The following is a 20,575-nucleotide window of genomic DNA, read 5'->3' as shown; positions in this document are numbered from 1 at the left end:
TATATCCTTTAATGAAGTAAAATCGTGCATGCGTGTTAAATAATGCTTGATGAGTGATTATGAACTATTCAGGACGGGATTATTCACCCATTCATCCCATTACAAATCAACAAACCAACTTTCCCTATTGTCAATCAAATGTTGTTATAAATTGTAAGATACATCGTAACTAAAATTCCTACAGAAAAAAATTGAATCATGTGATTCATGGCCATGTTGTGATTCATCAAAACAACTTGAGATTTCATAAATGATTCATGTCTAAAATAGATATGCCTAGTATAACTCATATGGTTAAGTTCAGGTTTTTAATCTCGAATAGACATACAACTCACATATGTATCATGCAATACTGATAACCATGCTAAACATATAAATAAATGTAACTGTTTCAGAACTAACAACTATTACAACATTATTTAAATTTACATTACCATGCTCACCAAAAATTGGGTATACCACAAGAGCACAAACTTAAAATGGTAGAAACTTAGTTAGTGTCCACATCAATGGCCATTGCCTTCTCCACTGAAGCAGAGATAGTTGCTGGAGCTGCAGGCTCGGTAAACTGTGTCATAGTGGACTTTGATTCTGTGCTTGTTTGAGCAGCAACACTAGAGTCTACCTCCATAGCAGAAGCTCTGGGAGGTGATGCGGGCTGCACCTCCACATCTGGATAAGCTGCCTTAAACCTTGCCCGCAGTCCTTCATCAACTAACCTCACGCCACTCAATTGATTACCGAGAGACATCCACCTGATGGAACAATTGAGAATATTATAACAGCCTAAATTTTTTTTGATGAATTCAAATAGTCAATTAATAAAGATCAGCATAAACGGCTCGAGATTTCTATGGATGATTTTTTCCCCTAAACAAACAACTACAACCATGTAAGTTTTTTAGTCCAAGAAATCATTTCATTGATATAGAACATTATCAAGCGAGCTTGATTAACATAACATCAAGGCCCATTTTAAATCCCAATCAAATAATTTTAAGAATACGCCAAAAGAACTCAAAATATCAGTCATGAAAACTGAAAACCTACCCTGCATGAGTATTGTGCATGCGAGCGAACAACTCCAGCTTTCTTGTTCTTGGACTTATCCTCTCCAACAAAGGATACATCTGTAGGAATGGATTTTTAAATTGTTAACATGAGAAAGATTTAAATTCAAATACTCAAATGGTGGAATAACTTATTACCAGGCTTAGTTAAACTATTTACAAGATGGAGAGGGAAAGTGAAAAAATATATCATGTAAATGGCTTTTAGTAAGTTCTTTTTATTTTGGTCAGGCTTATTATAATGCAAAACCCTTTTTTTGGGGAAAAGGATGAAACTTGATGATAGAGAACATGACATAACCTTGAAAACTGAAAATTATATTCAATGACTACTACCGACCACCTTTGCTTAACTATTAAAACTTCAGCAACAATAACTTCGAAGGGTGTAATTAACTATTGAAACTCGCTTGAATATCAAACAAACCTCATCTGGCTTTCTGCTTGTTTCCCGGACTTCAGCAACAATAACATCAGTGTCAATGTTTCTGTTTACTTCAGGACTACCCTTTATTCCAACAAGACAATGTTCCTTGCTGTGATTGAGCCAATGGCCAGTACGCCCAGTTCTAATTATTCGCTGTAGTTGATTTGTTTTCACCCAAATGATCTCCTCAACACGTTTATATCCCCAAAGTTCTAAGCTGCAGGGCACAAAACAGAATACGTGGAAGCCAAATACAGATTGTTAGTAAAAAGAAGACTCCACATGTTTTTGGTTATGCTAAGCAGATAACATAATTTTTTAATGAAAGTGAAAATTAGCATATGACCAAATGCAAGAGCAAATACCATTCCCGTCCAAGTTCCATTGCACGTCCAGTGACCCATAAAAAAATAAGCCCATGAGTTTGCAAAGCAGGGACATTAAGAGTGCGCATTTCATCATCAGCCATTGTTCCATAAGGCAGCTCCATGTGAATGTCCCATGGTGGATCAGCCATTATAACTCCAAACTTACCTAATATGTCCATTCTAAAGTTACGTATATCACAGTTGATCCATTGTGGTTCCCCAAGTTCCACTTCAGAACAATACTCAGCACGCTGCTGCTTTAGTGGTTTGGGAGGAGGAGCACCCATCATTGTTGGAGGCACATCAGGTGTAGGGTCATACTCGTAGTGAACATACTTGCATGTCTATCAAAGGACCCAAAAAAAGAGAACACAACTCAAACTTATGACAAACATAATAACTAAAATGGGGAGAGAAAAATCAAAATAAATAAATAAGCATTCAGAGGTTAAAACCATGCCTTCATGTGCCGGCAAGTATCAAGAAACGAGCAGTCTCCCAAATTAATGTCAGTATGAAGAGCAATGATTCGTCTAAAATGAACCTGCCAATAAAAGGATCACAAATGCATATCAAGAAAGCCTAAATAAAAATGACCATACCAATTTTCAAAGTTTGTTTGGTTGAAAACCACATGTCTTAGTATACCACCGGCTCAAGCCAATGGATAGTGAACAAGTTAGAAATGAAACAAGAGAAACAAAATAACTAGTAATAAAATATAGTGCTTGTCATTAACCTTATCACATGCTACAAAGGAACCAGTCTGGCGTCGACAATCTTCTTTTGTCAGTAAGTCACAATATTGCCTCACCTGAGAACCACCTTTAGTTTTGAACTGAAAAATAATACATTTAAACAAGCTTAATTAGAATAAACTGTACAAAATGCCAGAGGAAGTAGTGAATTTAGTGTATAGACTAATAAAGGAAGTAGTGAATTTGAACCTTAGCAGCTACAGCAGTCTCCCTTGCAGTTGGTCGATGAATTAAATCCAAAAGCTCCTCACCGGTTTTAGATTTTTGCATCTCCCTAAATGATTTCTTATTTATTAAAGCCTCAAGATCCTTGTTATCCTCCTCTAATGTTTTTGGTTTCTGCGGCATTGCATTAAAACTACTCCCTGATGCATTTGGCCCCATTGGGAGTCTATGCATCGTCGGAATACCTATACCCCTATGTGTAGTCAACATTCCCATTAGTCTCGGTGTTCCTCTTGGTCCACCACCAGAAAACATTGGTTGTAACCCTGACATGTGAGGGTCACCATGCGACATCCACATATCAGACATTGGCCTCAAAACCTGCCTTCCCATCATAACACCGTTCATATTGGCACTACCAGTATTCACTTGCTGCTGATTTTGACTCGTGTTACCATCTCCAAAACTAGATTCATTTTGCTGATTACTCTGTGCAGCTTCAGGCAATTCTTTCATAAGACGGGTCCTATCTATATTCAAAACCATAATTCTCGCTTTCCCACTAACAACAAAATCCTCCAATTCAACAGCACCATTATCCTCCGCCATTGACCTCAAAGCAATCTCGACCGCAAGCGTTGGCCCTCCCAAATCTCCACCAAGCTCCTGAAGTGCAGCTTTCTCTTGTGGCGTAACCGTCTGATCATTCTCCAATTTCCTCAACACAGTTGAAGAATCAATCGGCGAAAAAGGCACTCGACCTAAAAGACAAACAGCCACCATTGATCTAACAATGGACAAAGGACTAACTTTCTCTAATTCCGGATTCGTAGCAACCAAAGACGCTTTAGCGTTTTGAAGATTAGTATCACTATCATTAGAAGGGTTTTGAGGTAGCTGCACTGATGATTTAAGTGGATTGAAACTAGATGGAGCCGGAGGGAGAGGCGGTGTAGGAGCAAAAGGACGATTGTTAAAAGACGATAAAACTTTAAGCGAAAGATCAAGAGAAGAAACAAGATTAGGTATAATGGATTGCACAGAAGAAAGCATATCCATGTGTGATTTGTGTTGAGTTTCAATGCGAGCTTCGAGTTGTTGTCGAATATCCTTAATACTATTGATAGCTTCATCAGATTGTGGCGTATTATCCATTCTTGAATGATTACAATCCTAATTAAAAACATAATTCAGTAATTTATACACTAACTAAATTGAAAACAATTACACTAAATGAAACAACTTTAATATTAATGCAACACAGTTATAGTTATAATGTGAATAACAAGATGAAATTTGCATATAGATGAGATAAATGTTTTGGATTAACTCACGTATCTCCAGGTTACTGGTATGGCGGGAATGACGGAATCTCTGAATTTTTGTGGCGGCGGCGGCGAACAGCTCCGGTAGGGTTTTGCGGCGGCGAGTTGAGTTGAGTTGAGTTACTCTCTTCGAAACAAAAAAAAAACCTAAAAATTGAAAAATAAGGAGTGATTATATTTATAGCATTGATGAGATGAGAAAAAGAGGAAAAGTGAAGAAAATAAAATCATAGCGAGAAACAGAATAAGAAGAAGAAAACTAACCGAATAGTGTAAAACGATGTCGCTTTGACTGAACTTTCAAGAAACCTTGTGTAATGCTGCGGAAGTGATGAAAGAAGGAAGAGAACAGAAAACACAAAGCGAAGAACTTCTCAGACTATCGGGCTTGGGTTCAAGCCCAGTCCAATTTTAATTGCTGATGTTATTCGCACCCCTCTAGTTTATTCAAAAAAGGTAAACACCCATCAAACGAGGATATTAAATAGTATATATTCTTTAATTTTATTTAATTTTAAAATATTAAAATTTTAAATCAATTAACATTATCAGTATCGATATATCCAATAAATATAAAAGGGTATCAAACAATTCGCCTTCAAAAACTCAAAATTTTAATTGTCCTACCCTTTATTTATCTAAAAGTTTTTAACAAATTAATTTTTAATTAATTTCCACAGTTATTTTAGGAAATTTTTTGTTTTATTTTCTTAACGGGTTTTGAGATTAATAAGGGGGATTAAAGAAAAATATCATAAATATTATTAAATGAAGAAAGTTTGACTTAAATAAAAAACGTGGGAAGTTGTTTATGATTGACTTAAAATAAAAAATATTAAAAACAACGTCAAGAAACATGATAATTTGCTAAAATCTCACCATGAAGTCTTGTGCTTAGCTGTCTTATATTTTATATCATCAATTTTATAATTTGAGTGTGTTAATTTCACGTAAAAATAACTTTGATCGATTATGAGTCAGAATTTTCTTAGTAATCAATTATAAAGGTCTGGTAATCCATTATGCTTCTGATCCAACAAATCTTTGTAAAAACATGTTTCTCAAGAGTTTTGATGAAGACAAGATTATACAAAGCAAGAGTGGATTGACAAAAATAAATGGCTCAAAGACTTAAAGCAAAGACAAGTTTCTTATTTTGTGAAGTCTTGAAGAAATTCCCATGGATTGATCATGCATGATAAGGTACATAGCATTCAATCTTTCTAATGAGTATACAAGTGTTCAAATCCTCATACATTCATATCATGTTTAGTTGTTTAGATGCATTATACTAAAGGTTTTCTCTTTGAAAATTAACCATTTTGCATTCTGGAGAGCTGTTAATCGCTTAACCTCCGGGTGCTAATCGATTAACAGCCTGAAATTTTCAAAAAATTTGCATGTTATAAGGGTGTAACCGATTAACCATATTTGATTAACCGATTATCACTGTACTAGTGCCTGCAAATTTTATAATTTTTCATTCTGTTGATTTTTAATCATGGCCCTTGAAGCATGATATCTTTTCATGAATTACACTGATTTGTAGAGGTGCATTAGTGTTATATAAACACCATTCCTTCAAATTTCAATCTCACCTCCTTTTGTAAAATTTTCAAACATCAAATATTCTCTTCATCTTTTAAAATATTTTCTAAGTGCTCAAAATCAGAATTTTTAGAGTGGAACTTTCTGCACTTAACCTTCATAGAAAATCATCATAAGTTTCATTCCATTCATAGTGAACACTTGTGTAACATTGAGAGATTTGCTTGTTATAAGGAGAAGATCAATCCATAGATTGATACATCTACAATTCCATTTTACATACTTATCAAAAATTCAAATTACTTTGTGTATCCTTGTTGTCCAGGATTGTTGGAAACAAGAGGTTCATTAAAAGGGATGATTGTTCTCTTTTTGAACTTAGTGAAAAATCCAAGAGGATTGTTCTTGGTGTGATTGTTAGTGTCTATATAGAAAGATTAGGAAGAGTCTTGTAAAAGTTCTAACAATAGTAAAATCTCTTTCATGTTAAAAGGGGACTAGAGTACTCTCGATCTGTGAGGGGAACCAGGATATCTCTTTGTGGTCTTTATCTTTCAGTATTTACTGTATTCATCACATAGTAATCTTTAAGGAAAGATTCTTAAAAACAAGTCAAAACCGGAAAAAGTTTCATATTACCTAATTCACCCCCCCCCCTTCTTAGGTGCACACTCAACTTACAATCTTTCCTTATTTGTTATGTCATAATCGATTATGGTCGTAGTCTAATCGATTATGAATTAGATCTTGATCTTCCAAAATTTTCTCTTTTGTCTAAATGTTTTACTCTAAAATAAGGTCTCATGTTCATTTGAAAACACACAAGATTTCAGAAATATCCATTTGTCATCTACTCTCACCTTGCTCCAAATTTTCATGGTTACTTAAAATTTAAGTTTAGTGATGAAAGAGTAACTATTTGGTAAAGACTTATTACTTAATCGCTGATATAATATTTTAATTTGTAATTGTTCCTTTATGCAACCAGAATTGTTACTGATTGACGACGTAGGACCTTAGAATTAGTGATGATGATCTCGAGTGCAGCGGCGCGGGGGGACCTATAAGGTTAACACTCCAATACTCAAGTCAGTTAAAGAGTCTAAGATGAGTATAGTAAAAATGAATATTAGAAAATGTACCTTGAATTTCATGTGTGCTGACTATATACGTTAGATAATCTCAATTAGGCATGTGCATGATTGGACCCTTTATTGGGTCTTTGACCAGTCCAGAACAGTTTTCCCCAAAGCTTGTCGGACGTATACTAGTCGGAAAATATTTCAAAGTCATGGTCGGCCCTAAGTGACAATGTTTGACTATAGCGTGAAGCAATGAAGTCGTGGATCAATTACAAAAGTAATGATGGACAAATCTATTAAATGATTCCCCATCATTGAAATATTCCACTAGTTTTTCATATGTGTGGCTTTAGATTATCAATTTAGGGTATGGCGTTTCCCCTTAAAGATTTCAAGTGCACTTGAGTTCCTTTTCATTTTCTATAATGAAAATTTTCATTTCGCATTTACATTCACCTTCTTCATCAAACTTTACTGTTTCCAGGTAACCCCTTACCCTAAGCTTGCCTCGTACTTTCAGTGTTTACTTTACCATGGTCAATATGAATGATTATCCCATAAGTTTATCGAGTGATTCTGGGAGTAACGATTCTTCTTCTTTGGTTATGGCAGAAGTGTCTTCTAGTTCAAATCATTATCATATAGTCACCAATCCCTCAGTCCTAGTGGTTATAAATGTATTTCATGACTCTGAGTCACAAAATCTTTCTAGTGGTTCCATAGGCAGGGAAACTTCCATTAGTGGGTCTTCCTTTGACACTTTCTTTTTGGATGATGATATGGCATATGATCCTGTAGTCAACTATATGTTCGCATCATCGAAAGTTGCAGGAGTTTTAACTTCATCTACTTTGCTCACTCTAGATATGGAATTCACTATTTTGAATAGGGAGGATGCCAAAAGTCTCATCAAGACTTACCAAGATTTTTATTCTCGAGATCTGAGTGATACTGAAATTAAGGATCATCTTGCGCGTGGAGCTCAGCCGGATGGCATAAGTTAGCTAAATCCCTTCATGATTTGTAAGGCTGATAAGATCCCTCTTAAAGGAGTCATGTTAGTGGAGTCGATTGATGTGATCAAATACAGCTAGGTGGACTCAGATATAGTGAGAACCCTTTATGTTTTAAGTGACTCGGTGATCATTAGTGCAACTAAAATCATAGTAGATCACCCTTTGAATGGTCAGTTCTTCTGGTGGACTCAGGCATACGGATGTGAAGCCTTTTTTAGGAGTGTTATATTTTCTTTTATGAGTGTATATTCACAGTGATAAACTTGTGGTTGCCCCTATCTGAATTTTAGGTGGAGGTGTTAAAGTTTTTGAAATATTCCCCCTAACAGCTCCACCGTAATGATGTGCTCTTATTAAGGTGTTTCAATTCTGAGTCGATTATAGGTCTTGGAAACCTTCTTATCGACTACTCTTCCATCTTTTTATTGTAATAAATACCTCCAGGTATAGTACCCGAGATCAGAGACTTATCACACTAGTACTTGGTAATTATCCACCAAAAAATTATAGTCATACTCATGAGATCCATTTAGAACATTTCTCATATAAAATGTTTTTTTCAACAAACTTATTGTTGGTCGTAGACATGAAATATACCTTGTGTTGGGCCCCATTTACCCAATAAAAAGTGTGTATGTCTACCATCCTTAAATTTCCAAACCTCGTGGCGCTCGAAATTATTCCAAATACTTGATAATACTTTCCACATAGGAAAATCATATGATTGATCACTTATACTTATGCTAATTTTTTTTATGACATACTTGTTGGCTAAGAGACTCCACATGATGCGTTGGTTTTAACGGCATAATTGTTAGCCAGGTGACTCCATAATTGTTACTTTTGATTATCACAATTGATTAACCAACTTTAAAGATAAACAACTCCATAAGACAAATGACTTTTGGGTGTTGAGAGTTCTCTGAGATAAGGGGATATACTTATAATTTATTAAGGAAATTTGCTTTGATAGTTGAAATTATCTCCCCTTATCTCAGAGAACTATCAACATCCAAAAGTCAATTGACTTATGGAGTTGTTTATTTTTAAAGTTGGTTCATCAATTATCATTATCAAAACCAACAAATGGTTATACCCGCAAGTACATAGGTCCACATCCTCCTCTTTTTTTTATGATGAGAACACATCTCTCAGGGAGGCGTTATACAAAAATCCCTCTCATAGATAAATAGAGTATATTTTACTCTCCTTGAGAGTATACTTATCCCCATTTTGGCATGATCAAAAGGGCAAGGAAAAAATACACAGGCACACAGATCATAATACAAAGCAGGAGAACATAACTTAAGCATATAGGCCACCATAAAAAAGGCGGGAAACATTTAACAACAATAAAACTTGTAATAAAAAATCATGAGGAGAATTAGTTGAATACAATAGAAGCCAATAAAAGCGAGAGAAAAAAGGATAAGAAAAAATCTAAAGCAGAAAATAAGACATAGATCATAGATAATTACTCGTTATCGCTATTATCATCAACTATTGGTGTAAGCCCTAGAGTCCAATATTTTTGGTACTTGTATCGAATTATTTATTAATTATAAAAGGCTTTTTCTTTATTATGTTTGTTTAATAAAGTCTCTAGAATAGCTAGTCCGTTTAATGTATCAAGTGTGACTTAATCATGAGATCACATTAAACATAAGGACACTATTCTTAAAGTATCTGTAGTCGAGCTTTATTATGAAATGGGATAACATTGAAGCATTAAGACTATTATGTATATAGACTGATGATCATATCTCATGGATCATGGATAAGGAGTTATCAAGTCTTAAACATAGGTATGAATATTAAGAGTAATATTTATACTGGATTGACCCGATATGAGAATACTATATAGAATGTTATGCAAAGTGTCATAAGTTATTCTCATATGGTGATAATGGTGTATACCACCCTTCGACCTGAAACCACTATGGACCCTAGATGTAGAGTCGAGTGCCTTATTGCTGATCAAACGTTGTCCATAACTGGATGACCATAAAGACAGTTGATGGGTACTCCACGAAGCATGCTAAGGGACATGAGTGATCTAGATGGAATTTGCCCATCCTGCGTAACAGGATAAATGTCTATGGGCCCAATATTGAACTGGACAAGGATGACACGGTATATGCCTTGTGTTCAATATAGACATAAGGGCAAAAGGGTAATTGTACATATAAGTATTATCACAAAAGGATTTGTCAGATCACATGACATTTTCGTGTCTTGGGTAGCAGTGATGTGTTGCTAGATACTGCTCACTGTTTATTATGTTAAATACGTGATTTAATATAATTGCCAATGCCGCAAAAACCTACAGGGTCACACACAAAGGACAGATTGATGAGAGATAGAGTAACTAAGAAACACTGTAAGGTACGGTGCACTTAAGTGAATTATAGAACATCGTAAGGTATGGTGTACTTAAGTAGAATATGAAATATGGTAAGGTACCACTCGCTTAAGTGATTTTTGGCATATTATAAAATATGGGCCACATACACTTAAGTGAGCTTTTTAGCTTGTAGCCCACACAAGTGGTTCTATAAATAGAACCCTTGTGCAGAAGCATTCAGAGCAATTGCATTTTCGTTTTCTCTCTCTCTTTCTCTCTCTCTCACTCAAAGCCTTCATTCGTAGCAGCTAGCACTGAGATTAAAGGAATCCGTTCGTATGGATTGAGTAGAAGTGTTGTCATCGTTCAACGTTCGTGATCGCTCCGTAGATCTGCATCAAAGGTTTCAATCGTCACAAGAGGTAACGATTCTATCACTGATCATGCCCATTCGTAAGGATCACTAAAGGAGAAAATTTTAAATTCCGCTACGTTTTGGATCGTCCATTCTCCTTCAGTGGTATCAGAACCACTTACGAAACCATGCATCTGATAGCTGTTTATTTTCTGTATTAATATGATTAAAAGACAAAATGAATCAATTAATTAAACGAGTAATTAAATTTGGCATCATGTGTGTACGATTTGGATGATTGATGTTGACTATGCTTCGGAATCCGACATTAGTACGGTGAAGCAGCGATACATCGATCGTCCATAGGTTATGCAATTGAGATCGATCAAGTTATATATATGATATAAGTAATCCTAATGCAAAATACGGTATATATGATATTTTTTCTGTTTCGTTCAATGAAACACTTAATGGTTGTTTTCCTTTGAGCAATCAATGGTCATTTGCTTCGGAATCCGACATTAGTATGGTGAAGCAATGACCTGTTGATCAATCATACTGAATCAACAATCGAGGTGTGTTTGACGGTCTGAAATTGGTGCATTAGGGTTAGTGACAACACAAGGGTTGTGCTGTCAAAGAGTTGTGAATTGAGGGCTTGTTGGATCACGTCTGTTGACTGTTTCAAAAGCCGTTGATTTTGGCCGCGTGACGTTTGTCATGGGCCTGTGATGGTCGTAACAAGCTGGACGTGACGGCCGTAACATGCTTTGTGACGGTCGTCACATTCACAGAGTCAGAATTCTCGGCGTTTCTGTGTTGATGCAAAAACGACGTCGATTTCAAATGAATTGTTCATTAAAATTTCGGACAGAGGCGCTACCCCTACAACCACCGTCCGCTGACCGGGCAGCGAAAACCCCGTTCCCGCTGACGGGGCAGCGGACCCCCGGCTAACTCTACGTAGTGTGATCGGTCGTCGAAATTTAATTTGGTTTTAATTAATTAAAATAATTAAAATTAATAATAATAATAATAATGTGTTTATTATTATTGTCTTTTGGTGATCGGTTATGGCCTTAGTTTTCCTTTATTTTGTTTTGGGATTTTAAAATACGACCTGCGTGTCGTGCTTCTCTTTTAATCTCTTAATGTAACTTCTTTTCTCATCTCACTCCCTCGTATGTAAAACGAGTTTCTTTTATGTAATGTAATGTTATGAAGAAAGAGAAGAATTCAATATCAAAGGAGGACAACCTTGAAGATCTTGCTTGGAGAAGCTTAGATCGTTATTAGGTTAGCTTAGGTTCTCTCATTGGCTTGGGAGAACAATTGCGCTAGGGGCCATAACTGTTTCATTATGAATGTATGTTGATGCATGTGAATGTATGTTGATGCATGTGAGAGACGATTTATATGATAAATAAGCCGGTGGGATAAGAACAATTGCAATTCCCTCAAATTAAATATTAAGTTTATGCTTTCCAAGTTTTAGCACTCATCAAGACTAGTATCGGATAATGTAGGTTTCGCCTACGCGAGGTGCATGTTCTATATTAGTAAGGTGCGATGGGATAATTGTAATATCCAATTGCTAAAACAATGGGTCAAACTTAACTAAACAAATTATAATAAGATTATATATGTTTAGAAGCAAGAGTTGGAAATGATCCATGTGATGGATTGGAATAAGGAATTATTCACCCAACTAAAATATTCGAGAGTTGTATTAGATACAATTGGAAGGAGTTCCTACCTAAATAACCTAGTTTTGTGTAATCCTCCTACGCGGACTTAAAACAAAGTGAAATGTGGATCTCGACCCACTAGAAAATCTTCCAACGGGATTTTCCGAATCAAATGGTGAGGGTCATTTATTTTGAGTAAAATAGTGGGAGCATATTTAATTAAAGGCCTAATTAAATATGTTATTGATACTTATATTTTCATTAATTTTATGTAGATTACCATGACAGCAAACACCTCTAACAACATTTTGCGATCAATCATTGACAAGGAAAAATTATCTATGATAAATTTTCTGGATTGACACCGAAATCTGAGGATTGTCCTCAAACATGATAGAAAGTTGTATGTCTTGGAGAAACCTGTTCCTGAAGAGGAACCTCCTAGTTCTGCACCTAAGGCAGAAAGAGATGCTTATAAGAAGCATGTCGATGATGCCAATGAAACTGCTTGTCTCATGCTAGCTACCATGAACTCAGAGTTGCAAAAGCAACATGAGAACATGGCAGCGTTCGATATGATCGAACACCTGAAGATGCTCTATCAAGACCAAGCAAGGCATGAAGGGTTTGAAGTTTCGAAAGCCCTTTTTCAACGCAAGTTAGCTGAGGGAGCCCATGTAGGTCCCCATGTGCTCAAGATGATTGGGTATGTGGAAAACCTTGAAAGGTTGGGTTTTCCCCTCGGAAAGGAACTTGCGACTGATTTGATCTTGCAATCGTTGCCAGATAGATTCAGTCAATTTATCCTAAATTTCAATATGAATGATATGGACAAATCTCTTCCTGAACTGCTAGTCATGTTAAGAACTGCTGAGCAGAATCTGAAGTCAAAAGGGAAGCCCATTCTGATGATCGGAAATGGAAAGAGACAGAACAAAAGACCCACCAAGCAGGGTGATAAAGGGAAAGGCAAGGAAGTTGCCAAACCCAGGCCCACTGTTGCTGCTTTGAAGCCTAGTGGAGGCATAGCAAAGGCAGACACCTGCTTCCATTGCGGTAAGACCGGACACTGGAAGAGAAACTGCCCAAAGTACCTAGAAGATACGAAGAATGGAGTAGAGACTTCAACTTCAGGTATTTTTGTTATTGAAATTAATTTATCTACTTTTGCATCATGGGTATTAGATACTGGATGCGGTTCTCACATTTGTATAAATGTGCAGGGGCTAGAAAGGAGTAGAGATTTGGCAAAAGGTGAAGTTGACCTACGAGTTGGCAATGGAGCAAAGGTTTATGCTTTAGCCGTAGGAACTTATGTATTGACTTTACCTAGTGGTTTAATAATTCAGTTAGAGAACTGCTATTATGTACCTGCAATTAGTAGGAATATTATTTCCCTTTCTTGTTTGGACAAGTTTGGTTTTTCATTTATAATAAAGAACAATTGTTGCTCAATTTATTTGAATGATATATTCTATGCTACTGGACAAATGAACAATGAACTATATGTCCTTGATCTTGAAATGCCTATTTATAACATTAATACTAAAAGGATGAAACCTAATGAGTTAAATCCAACTTACCTTTGGCATTGTCGATTAGGCCACATAAATGAGAAACGCATTTCCAAACTCCATAAAGATGGACTCTTGGACTCTTTTGATTATTAATCATATGAGACATGCAGATCTTGTTTAATTAGAAAGATGACAAAGTCTCCATTCACAGGAAAAGGTGAAAGAGCGAATGATCTTTTGGGCCTCATACATACTGATGTATGTGGACCACTGAACATACCAGCCAGAGGAGGTTTTCAGTACTTCATCACATTTACTGATGATTTTAGTAGATATAGTTATGTGTATTTAATGAAACACAAATCAGAGTCCTTTGAAAAGTTCAAGGAATTCAAGAATGAAGTACAAAAACCAACTAGGTAAGAATATTAAAACTCTTTGATCAGATCGAGGTGGTGAGTATTTAAGCCTAGAGTTTGATGACCATCTGAAAGAGTGTGGGATCCTATCCCAACTTACTCCTCCTGGAACTCCCTAATGGAATGGTGTATCTGAGAGAAGAAATCGAACCCTGTTAGACATGGTCTGATCCATGATGAGTCACGTCGATATTCCAAACTCCTTTTGGGGACATGCACTATTGACAGCAGCTTACACACTTAACCGTGTTCCATTCAAAAAGGTTGAGAAGACACCATATGAGATATGGAGTGGTAAGAAACCACATATGTCTTACATGAAGATTTGGGGTTGCGAAGTTTATGTGAAACGATAAATTTCAACTAAGCTTGAGCCCAAATCTGACAAATGCTTATTGTTAGATGCCCAAAAGTGCTTATTTGAGCTATCAAATGTGGGCATCTTTCACTCCTTTTTGTCGAGAAAGTGTTTGAAACCGCCCTTGCTTTTGATGATTTGCAATACAATGTGAAATGATCTTGGTACCTTTAATTTGTGTGTTATTGTGCAGAAATTAGGCATGAAAGAGTAGAAAACAAAGGCACAAGAAAGATGGCAAAGGAACCAAGAAAGAAGGCAAACATCAGCAAGCTCGCTAGGCGAGTGAGGTAGCGAAGTGCTCGCTAGGCGAGCACTCAGCGAGATTCCAGCGAACACTCCCAGACTTGGACAAAACCAAAGCTAGCAGTTACTCGTTGGGCGAGTATCCAGCGAGGAAGCAGCGAGCAATTCCAGTAGCAAATCCATCAAGGCTCGCTGGAGCGAAGGAGATAAGCGAGGGCTTCGCCTAGCGAAGGATTGTTCGCCTAGCGAACATATGCAACTCTTCTGGGATGTTTCTTCTGGGCGCAGGTGCCTCTGGTGGTTTATTTTGGGGCTCGCTAGGCGAACCATTCTGCTCGCCTAGCGAGCATGACAGCTTAGTAACTAGTACTATAAGTAGCAGGGGCTACTTTTTGGAAAAAACACACAACTTTTACACTTAGATATTTTTCAGCATTTTCTTGGGATCATATTTTGTACCTTAGAAACCCATTTTTCTCATATTTCTTCTTCTCTTGATAATATTTCACAAAAAGAAGGTGGATTCCCATCCAATCTCGATTCTTCGACTCGAATGTTGATCAACCTTCGAACGAAACTTGTTGACCAAGCTACCATGAAAATGAGTAGCTAAGTCCTTCATTTTGTCAAGGTTAGATGTAGATGATCATAAGCTTTGTATGTAAATGGGATGATCTTCATTTGTAAACTCTTTGATGATGAATATATGGTGAAAACCTTGTTTTATTGATAACTCTTTGTGTTGGTTTATGATCGAGAGATGTTTTCCAACTCTTGACCTAGGTTTTCATCCATCTTTGTTCTTTAGCTAGAGATAGTAATGAATGAGTTTGTTCACTAAAAAGTTGAACCTAAAAGTTGTCATTTTGATAGATTGTATGAGAGATCAACAATGGATCAAAATGGGAAAACTCACAATGTGTGTTAGAGATAAACACATTGGGAGGACTTTGTGGATGTGTTTATCATCTAGTGGAGTTTATAGGTTTTGTTTGATCGAACATATGCATGCAAATTGATCGTCGAACCCTAACTTTGACAATATTTCTCAAATCGTAAAACCAAAACTTTTACCGTAATTTCTTACTTTTTATGCAAGCTACCGTGACCGAAAATTAAACCCCCTTGTTACGATAAGTTAAGAACTTAACAACTGTCGAACGACGGCGATATCACACAATCCCTGTGGAGACGATAACAAACCCCGATACTCTAACAATACTCAACAAAATGGCGTCGTTATCGGGGATTGTGAATTGATATTGCGAGCATCGCAATAGTTGCTTAATTTTTTAACTCTCGAATTTTTGACTTGTGCTTGTTAATTTGTTTGGTTTAGTGTGCAGCTTTCGTTTTATGCGAGGGCAGGTTCCTGAGGACCAACTTCTTTTTGATCCCGAGATCGAAAGAACCGCAAGGAGACTAAATACCAGAACAAGACGAAGGAGGCAACAAGCTAGACAACGACAAGAACAAGGAAAAGGTTCTTCTACAACACAACCACCACCTTTAACACCTATCATGGATCCACCACCACCACCGCCCGCTTCCACACCATGTGTCAACAGTCCGAGGAATACAGCTCAGTTTGCCAACCACCAAGGAAGGCAAGCCGAGAGGAAGACGGGAACTCTTAACTTGCTATACGGAAGTCCATTCACCGGAATGGACCATGAAGACCCCTTTGCTTTTCTCACCAAATTTTACGAGATAGCATTGGCGGCCGGAGTTGATCAAGCTCAAGAGCTACCGTTGTTCAAAAGACTATTTCCTCATGCTTTGCTGGCAAAGCAAAAGATTGGTACTTGGATCAAACACCTGCAGTCATGACGGATTGGAACGTGTTGGAAGAGAAGTTCATTGAAAGATTTTTCTCCCACAACCGGTTCATGGAATCCAAAACGGCTATCTCTGTGTTTTTGCAAGGAGCCAATGAATCATTGAATGAGGCATGGGAAAGATTTAAATCCATGCTTCGGAAGTGCAAAGGGCATGGTTTTGACAAATTGACGCAAATCCACATTTTCAAGAATGGCCTTCAACCTAATTGCAAGACTTTGTTGGATGCTACTTCGGGTGGTTCTTTGTTGTCTAAAAGCGTCGACGAAGCTACTGATATCATTAACCGAATGGCTCTAAATGACCTCCAAAGTCAAAGTAGAGGCAACACTTTGAAGAAACCGGGAGTGCTTGAACTTGGAACAAATGATGCTATTCTTGCCCAAAATAAACTCATTTCATAACAAGTTGAACTCTTAACTCAACAAATAAAAGAGTTGAGAGAGCCTTCAAAAGCTAAACAAATAGCTTGTTGTGAGCTTTGCAAGGGTGATCATGACACCGGGTTTTGTCCACCTCCCGGGTTCGAAGAAGTGAATTACATGGCGAACCAACGAGACTACCAACCGAGGCAACAACAACAACAACCGTATCAACAACATCCTCAAAATCAACAACAACACTTTCAAGGGAATCAAGGGTTCCAACCAAGGGCTAACTATCACCATAACCAAGGTTATGGGGGTGGTACTTCTAGCCGTCAAAATCCTTACCAACCTCAACAACCGCCGGTCGTGACTTCAAAGTTAGAAGAGACATTGACACAATTTATGCAAATGTCGATGGCTAATCAAAAGAGCAACGATGCGGCGATCAAAAATCTCGAAACTCAAGTCGGTCAACTTGCTAAACAACCAGCGGAACAACAACCCGGACCATCTTTTTCGGCGAACACGCAAACGAATCCAAAAGAGCATTGTAAAGCAATAACGACGAGAAGTGGAAGGGAGTTGATTAGTGAGAGTAAAAAAAGAGATGAGAGTGAAAAAAGAGAGGATGAGAAAAAAGTTGAGGAGAAAAAAATAGAGGATAGCATTGATGGTGAAGTTGGGGAGTGAAGTGAGGAAGAAGTTGAAAAGAATGAAAAGAATGGTGAAGTAGAAAACAAAGAAAGTGTGGAAATTGAAAAAAAATAAGAGTGATGAAGTGAAGGTGGAGGAAGTAAAAAAGAAAAGAGAGAGGAATTCTAGAGTTTCTAAAGGAAAGGAGGTAGTGGGCGCTACTCCAATCCAAAACCTTTCGTATCCACATGCTCCAACTAAGAGGGAGAATGAACGGTATTACGCCCGGTTCATGGATATATTCAAACAACTTCAAGTGAACATTCCGTTTGCCGAAGCGTTGGAGCAAATGCCTAAGTATGCTAAATTCATGAAAGACATACTTACTAAAAAGCGGAGGTACATGGAACCGGAGACAATTGTCCTAGATGCTAGTTTTAGTGCAATTATTCAACGAACGCTTCCATAAAAAGAGGTTGACCCGGGACGAGTTACTTTGCCGGTTAAAATTGGTGATGTCTATGTTGGAAAAGGGCTAATTGATTTGGGGTCAAGCATTAATCTAATACCATTGTCTATTGTGAAGAGGCTTGGCAACATTGAAATGAAGGCCATCCGGATGACTTTGCAATTGGCCGATAAGTCGACTACCCATCCTCATGGGTTAGCTCAAGATGTTTTGGTCAAAGTTGACAAATTCTTCTTCCCGGTTAATTTCATTGTGATTGATATGGAAGAGGACGACGATGCTCCGCTTATTCTTGGCCGACCGTTCATGAAAACCGCACGCATGATGATTGACGTTGACGACGGTTTGATGAAAGTAAGGGTCCAAAATGAAGAAGTTACTTTTGATCTATTCGAAGCCATGAAGCATTCAAAGGATATAAGTGATAGCTTTCGCATTGATGTGATCGAAGAGGCAACTTTTGAAGTTTCTAAACATATTCATGAGATATCTCCTATGGGGTTCGCTTTTGATGACTCCTTTGAAGTTTTCACACTTGAAGAAGAGCAAGCTCTTGATGAATGCCTAAGGGAACTTGATAGTCTAAAAGAGTTACAACCGTGGGAAGTTGAGGAGGAAGTATTGAATAAGGAGGTTAATGAAGAAAAATCGCCGATTGAATTGAAAACGTTACCTTCTAATTTGAAGTATACATTCCTCGACAAGACCGAAGCAAAGCCGGTTATTATAAGCAATCTTTTGTCAAAGAATGAAGAAGCCCGTTTGATCAATGTTTTGAAAAAGAATCAAGAAGCCATGGGTTGGACTCTTTCCGATCTCAAAGGAATTAGTCCTTCCTATTGCATGCACAAGATCTTAATGGAAGAGGATTTTAAGCCAGTAGCTCAACCGCAACGCCGCTTAAATCCTACTATGAAGGAAGTTGTTAGAAAGGAAGTTGTTAAGTTGTTGGATGCGGGAATGATTTACCCGATTTCGGATAGCCCATGGGTTAGTCCTGTACATGTGGTTCCGAAGAAAGGTGGCATTACCGTGATTCGAAATGAAAAGGATGAGTTGATCCCGACAAAAGTGGCAACGGGGTGGCGTATGTGCATTGATTATAGGCGGTTGAATACCGCAACTCGAAAAGATCATTTTCCACTCCCGTTCATGGATCAAATGCTAGAAAGACTTTCTGGGCAACAATACTATTGTTTCTTAGATGGCTATTCCGGGTATAACCAAATTGCAGTTGACCCGGCCGATCATGAAAAGACGGCTTTCACATGTCCTTTTGGAATTTTCGCATACCGTAAAATGCCCTTTGGGTTATGCAATGCACCAACGACTTTCCAAAGATGTGTGCAAGCTATTTTTGCCGACCTTATTGAGAAAACAATGGAAGTCTTTATGGACGACTTCTCCGTATTTGGTGGTTCCTTTGATTTATGCTTGGACAGCTTGGAAACGGTTCTTGAAAGATGTGTGAAGACCAATCTTGTTCTTAATTGGGAGAAGTGCCACTTCATGGTGACCGAGGGGATAGTGCTTGGCCATAAAGTCTCTTCAAGAAGGCTTGAAGTTGATCGTGCTAAAGTTGAAGTGATTGAAAAGTTGCCTCCTCCGGTGAATGTGAAGGGAATCCGAAGCTTTCTGGGGCACGCCGGTTTCTATCGGCGCTTTATCAAAGACTTCTCAAAGGTAGCTAAGCCTTTGAGTAACTTGCTAGCTAAGGATCAGGTATTTCTTTTAACTGATGAGTGTTTACAAGCTTTTGAAATTTTAAAGGAAAAATTGGTTACCGCTCCAATTATAGTCGCTCCAAATTGGAATTTAAATTTTGAGCTCATGTGTGATGCGAGCGACTATGCAATCGGAGCGGTATTAGGCCAAAGAAAAGAGAAAAATTTTCATGCGATACACTACGCAAGTAAAGTTCTTAATGAGGCTCAAGTTAACTATGCCACCACTGAAAAAGAATTACTTGCGATAGTGTATGCGCTTGAAAAGTTTAGGTCCTATCTTATTGGTTCCAAGGTCGTAGTGTATACCGACCACTCGGCGATTAAATATTTGCTCACCAAACCGGACTCGAAGCAAAGACTCATCCGTTGGATCCTCTTGTTGCAAGAATTTGATGTTGAAATCAAAGACAAGAAAGGATCGGAAAATTTGGTGGCGGATCATTTATCTCGCTTAGTTAATGTGGAGGTTACCGCTTCCGAGAAGGAAATCCGGGAAGAGTTTCCTGATGAAAAACTTTTCAAAGTTCAAGTTAGGTCGTGGTTTGCGGACTTTTCAAACCACAAGGCTAGTGGTTTGGTGCCTCCCGACCTAACTTCGAACCAAAAAAGGAAATTTCTCTCGGATGCTAAGTATTACGTGTGGGACGACCCATACTTGTTTAAATTGGGTGGTGACAACCTTTTAAGGAGGTGTGTTACTGGCGATGAAGCGCAAAGTATTCTTTGGCATTGTCACAACTCGCCTTACGACCGACACTATAATGGGGTAAGAACGGCCACTAAAGTCCTTCATTCAGGATTTTATTGGCCTACTATTTTCAAAGACGCAAATGCCCATGCGCAAAGTTGTGAT

At 37.6% G+C, this 20,575-nt stretch overlaps 1 protein-coding gene across 1 annotated transcript; it reads right to left on the bottom strand.

The window, feature by feature from the left end:
* Window positions 1–222: 222 nt before the first annotated feature.
* Window positions 223–4,529, bottom strand: LOC127105789 (putative N6-adenosine-methyltransferase MT-A70-like). The gene is made up of 9 exons (XM_051042996.1): window positions 4,378–4,529; window positions 4,123–4,260; window positions 2,813–3,961; window positions 2,605–2,703; window positions 2,326–2,409; window positions 1,863–2,209; window positions 1,498–1,714; window positions 1,051–1,130; window positions 223–755 (listed from the first exon to the last, which is right to left on the bottom strand). Exons 3-9 carry the CDS (start codon window positions 3,941–3,943, stop codon window positions 491–493), a joined length of 2,223 nt encoding a protein of 740 aa, XP_050898953.1. The 5' UTR covers window positions 3,944–3,961; window positions 4,123–4,260; window positions 4,378–4,529; the 3' UTR covers window positions 223–490.
* Window positions 4,530–20,575: the final 16,046 nt, after the last annotated feature.

This window comes from Lathyrus oleraceus, chromosome 7 (genome assembly GCF_024323335.1).
Source record: "Lathyrus oleraceus cultivar Zhongwan6 chromosome 7, CAAS_Psat_ZW6_1.0, whole genome shotgun sequence".
Taxonomy (NCBI): domain Eukaryota; kingdom Viridiplantae; phylum Streptophyta; class Magnoliopsida; order Fabales; family Fabaceae; genus Lathyrus; species Lathyrus oleraceus.
Note: the sequence above shows the minus strand (reverse complement) of the source record. Positions and strands in the feature narration are given on the sequence as shown.

Excerpts from the sequence above, each read along its gene's own strand:
- LOC127105789 (XM_051042996.1), bottom strand. The coding sequence starts at position 3,943 with ATGGATAATACGCCACAATCTGATGAAGCTATCAATAGTATTAAGGAT. Across the intron at positions 2,410-2,604 it reads CCTTTGTAGCATGTGATAAG|GTTCATTTTAGACGAATCAT; the intron begins GTTAATGACAAG and ends TTTTATTGGCAG. Across the intron at positions 1,715-1,862 it reads ATGGAACTTGGACGGGAATG|CTTAGAACTTTGGGGATATA; the intron begins GTATTTGCTCTT and ends TGTGCCCTGCAG.